The 9267-nt window shown below is 41.3% G+C and overlaps 1 protein-coding gene across 4 annotated transcripts in view; it reads left to right on the top strand.

Moving 5' to 3' along the window:
* The window catches only part of LOC119595111, a 28917-nt gene extending 19925 nt beyond the window's left edge, over positions 1 to 8992 (top strand). For all 4 annotated transcript variants that reach the window (XM_037944480.1, XM_037944425.1, XM_037944371.1 and 1 more), the window contains 5 exons: positions 517 to 649; positions 3099 to 3183; positions 3783 to 3954; positions 4232 to 4328; positions 4573 to 8992. In XM_037944480.1, coding sequence (XP_037800408.1) covers positions 517 to 649; positions 3099 to 3183; positions 3783 to 3954; positions 4232 to 4328; positions 4573 to 7734 — 3649 coding nt within the window. In that variant the 3' untranslated portion in view covers positions 7735 to 8992. The remainder of the gene's footprint in view (positions 1 to 516; positions 650 to 3098; positions 3184 to 3782; positions 3955 to 4231; positions 4329 to 4572) is intronic.
* The last annotated feature ends 275 nt before the right edge of the window (positions 8993 to 9267 follow it).

Raw genomic sequence — 9267 nt, 5'->3', positions numbered from 1 at the left:
CAACATATCTATTGACAAACACACAGACTCAGTCTAGAAATATGTTAACATGGCTGTAATTAATTAAGATCAAGTAGAGTAAGTGAAGTAGATTTATCAAATGAGAAAAATGAATTGATGGCTATAGGTAAGGGAGCCAAAGATTATGTTAACCCATATCTGCCGGGCCATGCCAGTAGCCATCATAACAAACAGACTCCACATGCCAGGTACAGTTATAGGCGTCGCAACATGCCAGAGCACACTGAGCAGAAACTTCCACTTGGTGTAGCGGACTCCTAGGGCAGGACAGTTGCCTGAAGCCTCTGGAGTCAGTGACACTGGGAGATTTCTGATACTGTCATTGTGTTAAATATAATCAGATTACTGTACTGGGACCTAAGTAACCATGATATCTAATCTTATGTCTTTCATATTTCTTTCTAATGATTAGAAAGCGAAAGAATCTATTACTTTTTAACCCAATTTAAACTAACTTATATTCATCCCCTTTCTCCCCTCTTTCTAATAAAACAGAGATAGCGAGCGTGAAACTGTTGTTCAGCATGTGCGACTGGCTCATGCCCGAGGAGGACCCGTTTCCTTGCTCCATGCTGTTCATCGGTGTGATGTGTGTGGTTATGCTGCCGGAACCAAGAGGGCTGTTCAGGTAAGCGTTCGTGGTTGCAAAGTGTGAAGAATCGTGTATCTGTAAGTTGCACATGTTAGTGGTGTGCTAGTGATTTTTTTTTTTTTTTATAGTGCTTCCAATTTTATATATATTTGGTTGTGTTTGTTTGTGTTTATGAAACTAGGGAAGAAATGTGCATTGTAATTTGAACATATGAATACAGTGGCATACATTGACCAATCAGTCACTTACTAATCCTTTTCATTGATTTTTTTAAAATATTCTTTTTTATTTTTTTATTGTTATTCATATATTTATGATTTTGTAATAATAGGACTGATGATTATGATATTAATTGATATTAATTAATAACATAATAATAAAACAAATATCACGCAAATTCAAGGAATAGGGGAATCTATGAGTACATACAGGGCTTATTGACAAACAGCCAATGCCTAAAGAAATAAAGTGAATAGCGCATTGCAGTACAAGTGCATTAATTAGAAGATTATAATGTAGGAGATAATGATGTTGATGATTATGATTATATAGAATCCAAAGACAATTTATTCTTGCAGTCATAATGCACAAACCTAGTAATCTCTTCATTATGTATAATGAAGAGATTACCAGGTGTGCCATGGTATATATAACAAAATTGCTTATTCGCGAAGAAGGGATAATGAGAGTTATTTTTGATACTGCAGCTGATACCTTTATGTCTTCTATAAATCTATAATTCAGAGTTAATAACTTTCCAGTTTATGCACGTCACTTAGCAAACCTTCGACAATATGGGCGTTGAAGCAAGGTACACAGAGGGACTAAGAGTTATATGTTGCTCTATTATTGATTGAAATAATACTTATCATGAGCATATAGAGTCTCAGGGGATTGTATATTTACTTATTGATTATCTGTTACACAAGATGTAAACAATTCAGTAAGAAATTTTTTAAAAGTGCTTGTAACAAGTATTTTTGGAATAACTGTGCTCTAAATACAGAATATGGGATTCAAAGTTTCTGAATTGGGTACTCCTTTATAAATCATAAAGAAACAAGTTCAGTTTTCTCTCTCTCTCTCTCTCTCTCTCTCTCTCTCTCTCTCTCTCTCTCTCTCTCTCTCTCTCTCTCTCTCTCTCTCTCTCTCTCATTCCTCTCTCTCTCTCTCTCTCTCTCTCTCTCTCATTCTCTCTCTCTCATTCTCTCTCTCTCATTCTCTCTCTCTCTCTCTCTTTCACTCTTCTTCTTCTTTGCCTTCTTCTTCATTGCTGTCATTATTAAAACTTTATGCAGTGTATGAACTACAAGTTATTCTCACTATGGCAAGGTGTCACATAGATTATCTCTGCACAGTAGTTCTTTAACTTTTGGAAGATTAAAGCTAAAAAAAAATACAAAATGATTCATCTGCAAAAAAATAATAATAATAATATTAATTTTTGAAAATATATATATATATTTCCATACCATGCATCTCTTCACATATGATCAAAGGTCTTCAAGGCATTTGCATGTCTCACAAAAATTGATGGGAACTGAGGTAGACTTAAGGAAATATGCAAAGGGTGAAACTGATATATAAGTCTAAGTATTATTATTATTATGATGATGATGATTGGTAGTAGTGAATTAAGTGAAAAAATGTGGTCTAGCCAACCTGAATTTGAGGGACTAAATCCAGAAATAGTTTTTAAAAATTTATAAATTTACAAGCAATTTGGCAATAACAAAAACAATAGTAATGATAATAATGATTATTAACCCATTGCCAACGGGTGGCATGTACGTACATGCCATGGCATGGCGGGACCATCTGCCAGGGGCACGTACGCACATGCCATAGAGGATGCATGGACATGCCATGAGTTTTTTTTTGTTACAATCACGGCAAAAGATTATTTTTCTGCCAGTGAAAGTGTGATTAAGTCGGTTTTAACACTTTCTCATTTTTACCATGCAACAAACAAAAAAAATGCAACAAACCGACAATTTCAACTCCATGATGCCGCACACTGCTTATTTTATTCGGACTATAGACCGAATAATGATCAACTACGGAGTCTATATAACAACAAAAATACCCTTCAGTCTCAATTTATCAGGAAGTTTGGCAAGTAGAGACTGCAAAAAATAATGAAAACTGAAAATACAACACATTTTCGTAGTATTACGAAGAAACGGCTCGGGCGACGATATAAGCCCCCAGCAGCGAGGCCCGGGCCTCTATGAATGCTACCAGTCAGTAATGGGTTAATAATAACTGATCAGAAGCAATTTGAGTATAATAATTTGATTATTATTTTGTTTGATATCAGTATTATTATTACCATTCCTAGCTTGGTGCAGCTTTTCTATTTACAATCATCCTTATCAATGACAATGAGAACCATCAGATGTCATCATCAAAAACTACCATTCTCTACAGCATTTACAGCTTCCTTGCCCAGATGAATTGCTAACTCGCTTCTCGTCTCTTGCAGTTGCACATTGACAGCAGTCACGGAGGCCAGGGTGGCATCACCAGCCGCTGCGAGGGACAGACCCCAGACTCAAAGGATAACTCAGGTAGAGCATAATTTTGGGTAGACAGTAAAAGTTTGAGATGAGGTTAAGACAAGGTTTGCGTATAGTTTGCGAGGATTACATGGTTAAAACTGGGTCGGTAGAATTTGTTTTGATATTTGAAATGGTTGGAAGTTTTTGTGTGAATGTAAGGGATTTCATTGTATATTTTTTGTCTGCTTTGTGGACTTGAGAGAGGGTCCTTTTGTTGTTTTACTTTGAGATACAGTGTTAGATATTTTTTTTTCTTACTTTGAGAGATGCAAAGCAGATAAGATAAACCTTTCTCTGGAAGGTTAATACTCCCATTGTGAAAATTTTAATTTTTTCTCATATGAGGAATATGGTTATTTTAATGGTTGATCTTTTAAAAATAATCCCAGTAGAATAAGTATTATAATCTTTGTAAGCGGGAAATCAGTAAATGATTTATGAGAGGAATACTCAATATAGTGTGATGTGAATAACCCCCAACGTAATATGGCGAATAATTCCTTGATAATTAACTTGGTACTTTGAGACTCTAAGAATTTCACGGTGTCCTGGATGATACTGACGTGAATAAGTAGTATGCCCATATAACAGTTGTTCTTGTTCTTCAGGGGATTCAGAGAACATGGAGTACAATGAGAGCACGCGAATGTTCCAGTGCCGCCAGTGTCCTTTCTCCAGCAAGAAGCGCAGTGAGATGAGGTCGCACGTGGTTTACCATTCCTCGCGGCCAGACTGCATCTTCAAGTGCATGTTCTGCCCTTACTATGTTCCCACTAAAGGGTGAGTTGGAAGAAAACACTCTCATCTTTTTTTCTTCTTTTTCTTCCCCTTCATGATATTAATGTTGCTGCCCACCCTATATATATATTTTTTTTTCCTCCCCCAAAATATAAGAAAGGAAAAGAATAGTGGTTTGAACATACAAATGTAATCATAATTCTAAATTTTAGGGAGATTCATGGTTATTTGGATGAAATGATGGTCTAAAAACCATTATAATGCCACAAGCTTGTCATATTTAAAACAGATGTATTAAAAAAAAAATCCCTCTTTACAGTGAGCTCTTCGATCATTTGAATGTTCACGGAATGGAAGTGCCAGCCTCTGTGCTTGAGGCTGCCAGCAAAGTATCCAGCACTCCTGCACCAGTGCCTGTAAGTTTTGTTTAATAAGTTACTGTAAATTTAATAGGTGTTATGGATATTTTTAAGCAGGATTAAATTTTGTATTTAGAATTGAAGAATTGATGTGATTCAGATGAATTAATTTACATTTTATTTGCTGATGAAAGGGTACAATAAAGACCATTATTTATTCATGAGTCTGGATCAGAGAATGACTATAATTACCCATCGTTTGAACTTTTTCTCAAACCAATTTTTCTTGTTCTTTCTACAGCAAGAGGAACCTGGAAGTGGATCTCGGAACCTTGCATGTGACAGCTGTCCCTTCGAGACCAGGAGTCGTGCAAAGCTGATGCATCACCGCCAGTTCCACAAGCCCAAAGGTCTTCCGTTCCGCTGTCCTCACTGTACCTATAATGTAACACGTCGCCACCTCTTGTCCCAGCACATCCGCGTGCATGGAATGGATCCGGTGTTAGATGACAGCATCGAGGTGAGCAGCGTTAATGATAATAATCAGGCAGATGACAGGTCCAACTCTCCTTCTCCATCTCTTACCATCACACCTGTCAACAATGTGGCTGCCAGTGGCAATACAGGCGATGATAACACGGTCACAGACTCCTCCTTGCTTCCAAAATTGACAGACCAGAGCACCATGGTTTTAGATGACATACCACTTGTTTGGGTGTCTAGAGATAATCGTTTCTTTAAAATGTTCAAATGCAGGCATTGCCCTCATGTTAATTTACGTAAAACAAATATACAAGAGCATGAGAAAATGCACAAAACTGACTCAGCAAGAGAAAGCGGTGGCTTACACTGTCCATATTGCTCTTACGTTAGTGTTAATGCTGGTGTTATGTCAGCGCATATGAAGGTACATGCTGGTTCCATGGGACAGTGCCACGCCATTGTTGACCCATCTCTCTCAGATGAAGACCAGTTGAGACAGCTCACAACCAGAGCAAATACAAGTCGCCCAGAGACTCCGCAACCCCCAGAAATACCAGCGAGCAGTGAGACTCCTGCCAGAAAAGCAGATGAGAAGGTCATTTACTACTGCCAACAGTGCCCTGCCAGATTCTTCTTTGAGAAGGAGATTCAGATTCACACCCGGTTCCACACAACGAGTCTGCCTCACAAGTGTAATCACTGTAACTACGGTGCACGTCAGCAGGCTCACCTCCTCGCACATCTCAAGGTGCACACACCTGAGTACCAGCAACGTACTCGCACCATGATGAGTCAGCACCGAACTGCTACCACACATCCTCCGGTTCCAGGGCTAACAATCCCCCATGAAACACCTGTGGAGAACTCTGGTGACACCCATGAGTTGGCCAACAACTCGCGGCCATTCTCAGCATCCCCACCTCCTACCTCCGTTCCACAACCTCCTCCTACAAGCAAGTACATGTGTGATGAGTGTCCAGCATCATTCTCCAAGCTGTTGACCTTACAGTATCATCAGTCTCTGCATGGAGCCAACAACCCCCACAAGTGCCAGCGATGTTCATATGCAGGCAAGACAGAAGAAAACCTCCAACAACACCATCTGTTGCACAGTCAATATGATGAGACCATACAAGCAGAAAAAGCTTCCAAAGAACCACCACCACCCCCTACCCCACCTCCTCCTCCTCCTGATCCTGATCCTAAACCTGCACCTGTCCCTGTCTCAACCCCGAGTGAAACCCCAGCTCCTAAAGCCCCAGAGAACGAAAAGCCAGCACCTTCAGAAGAGCCCTCCAAGAGTAGCTCGAAGAGCACCGAGAGGGACTACTCATATCATCCACCAATCAAGCTGAAGCTGATTGGTTTGAGACCAATCGCTTCAGAAAGTGGTGGGCGACCACAGTTCAAGTATTATGTTGAAGAACAGATTCCTCTCTCTGGTGTAGACTTGCTGAGACGGAAAACACAGCTGGAGAAGGAAGGGCAGGATAAGATTACCAGTAATGAATCGGGAAGTAGCAAGGGGTATAGTGGGAAGAGCAAGTCGTCGAAAGAGAAAGAGGATGTGGAAGAGGATGACCCCAAGAGGATAGGTGACCCGAAGTTGTACTACCCAATGCACATAGACAAGGTCACAGGGAAGTCCCGCGAAAAGAGGTACAAGTGTAACAAGTGTCCTTCGGCCTTTGAGAAGACAGAGCAGTATCATGTTCACTCCAATCTCCATGGTTCGAATCACAAGTACAGGTGCCGCATCTGCGATTACTCGGTGAAGTTCTACGCCAATTTCATGATGCACATTAACCGCCACAAGTACCACGAGCGGATGCTCTCTCAGAATGGTGAAGGCCCTCCGCCAGAGGACATTGACCCCAAGTATGAGCCCATCATCAGCTCTAATGAAAACAACATCCAGGGAGAAAAACCGAGCAAGAGCAGGGGGGAAGAGTCAAACAAAGAGAATTTGGATGATGTTGACCTCACCACCTCTGAGCGCCAGCATCTCCTTTTGCAAAACAAGAAAGGGGTGAAGGAGCCAGCCAGCAAAGAAGATGAGAAGGAGAGGAGAGTCTATTACTGCCAGTATTGTCCTTACGCTAACGTCAGACGCGACGCAGTGGATAGCCACAGTTTGCGTCACCAAGCCAATGGTGGGTATGGCGTCTACAAGTGTACTTTCTGTGACTATACGGCCTCGCAGCCCAACTTCATCCGTGAGCATACCAAGGTCCACTTCCGTCCCTTCAAGTATGTTCATCCTGAGGGATTCATGCGCCATGACCGTCAGGAGATCCTAAGTGCCCCCGCTGTGCTCCCAGGATCCAAGGTAATCGACGGTCCCAAGTTGCAGGACAGCAAAAACGCAAGCAATGTCGAGGACCGGTACCTCATTTTCTCCCATGACGCTGGCGTGTACAAGCCGCCCATAATCAGCAACCCAGGGGAGGAGGAGGAACCCGACTCGCACATCGCCAGTGGAATTCAGGTCAACTTCCGTTCGGGCGACATTGTGGAAGCGCCCAACGACTTCGTGATTTCCCTGAGGCCCGGCACCAAGATCCGCACCGGGCCAGGGATGATGGAGTCCAGCGACCCGTTTGCTATTGACGGAATGGACTCTGCAGCCTCCAGTGTACAGGGCGAGAGTGCACTGTGCAGTGCTGACATTATCTCCAAGTCTCACCCAGACGAGTCGCTACCGGAGAACGAGGATCCGATCGAGGACAAAGCGGAAAAGATGGACGTAGACGCACATGATCCCGCAGAGGGAAAGAGTCAGGCGCAGCAGGAGCCCCTCGAGGACGATCAGGAAACCAGACTGACCAACGGCCACGCCCACATGGAGGTCGGAGAGGGGTCCAAGGAGGCCACCGACAATGAGGAAGAGAGCGCGAAAATGATGGGTGAGGAGGGAGGACGCGCGGCTGAGAAGGAGTCGGCGGACAGCTCCCGCGGCAGAAGCGGTCGCACAACCTGAGCCTTTAGTCAGTTCTTAGTGAACATATCATTTGTATCGGCAGTTAAAACAATATATATATTTTTGTGATTCGGGCTGTGATTAGAGAGAGAAAAAATGTGTACGGCCATTTGTACTGAAAAAAAAAACAATAGTTCGTTGGAGTGTAGCACTTACATTATTGTAATTAAGTAATTTATTCACAACAGAATATACTTCCTGGCATTATTTATATAGCTTTTTAGTATAGGAGGGCATCAGTCACTCTAACTGCCACGTTCAGGTTTTAACAGACCAAAGACTTGGATCGGCATAAAACTTTTTATCAACTGTGTATCTAAGTTAAAAAGAAGCGAAAAAAATAGAAAAGAAAGAGAACTTTCATTTTTTGCCTTTACCAAGCATTTTACGTGACTTTTGTATGCTCATGTATGATGTGTAATAGTCCAAGCAAGAAGTGTGATTCTTTGTGTATGTATACACCTATTATGTATCTAATTTAATAATGTTGCTGGTCATGTTACCGTATGTTGTGAGGTCGGATGAACGCATAGCGCGTGCCGGATCTCTGTAATGTGGGTGAGAGACAGACAAAGAAAGGAAGACGGATAAACAGTCACAGACAGACAGAGACATAACGAATGATTGTGTGCGAAGAAGAGAGAGGGAGAGAGAGAGAGAGTGAATATGACAAAAGTTTGAAGATAAGGGAGATGCTAATTCAGATACCGAAGAATAGGGTAGATGAATTGTCCTGTGTAATATGCATGTGTGTGTGTGTGCGCGTGTGCGTGTGTTTTGTAGACCAACAGACGAAAGAGGGAAGAGTCAACGCTAAGCAGACAAAGGGAATGACAAAAGCATCCTCAGATTTGTACACCTTCCGGTTTCAAAGAATATCGAATCTGTTTGTTAACGATTCAGATTTGTAACAGGTAACGAAAGCAAAAACAAACAAAGAAGGACTAGATATTTTATTTGGTATTTAAATTTTATCTTAAAGTATAGTATTATTTTTTATATCGGCAACACTAGTAATTTGTTACAGTGAATAAAATTTTATTCACCAACAGCACCCATTGTCCATTTTTTGCTGCCTTTTCAATTTTTTTTAGAGGTCTTGGTGAACTGAGGTAAAATGAAGAGATGAGATTTTTGTAAAGAGAGAAAAAAAATCTCCAAACTTACCAACCCTTTGTTGTGAGCACAGCTGTTTGCGTTCGTCTTCGTTGTGGGCGGGATTTTGTAATCTATTTTCACAAGAATTTTATGCTAAGAATTGAGTCTTATTGTCCTTACTCCCTGTACATTGATGTAGCAAGAAAATTGGAAGAGGTAAGATCAGAATCAAAGAACAAAGAAAATTTGAAGCTGAAGTATTAAAGAAGGCCATACATTGAAATTAATTGAGAAATGAAGAGATACGTATGACTTAAATAAGTTGTAGAAAATCTCTTAATGTAATCCCTTGCTCGCTGTCGCCATTTGGGGCTTTGGAGACAGATCACCCCCTATCTTAGACCTCCGCCCTCGCCTCAACGGGTTCTGCATGGT

The sequence above is a fragment of the Penaeus monodon genome, chromosome 1 (assembly GCF_015228065.2).
Source record: "Penaeus monodon isolate SGIC_2016 chromosome 1, NSTDA_Pmon_1, whole genome shotgun sequence".
Classification (NCBI taxonomy): Eukaryota; Metazoa; Arthropoda; class Malacostraca; order Decapoda; family Penaeidae; genus Penaeus; species Penaeus monodon.
The sequence above is the reverse complement of the archived record's forward strand: the minus strand, read 5'-3'. Positions and strand labels throughout refer to the sequence as shown.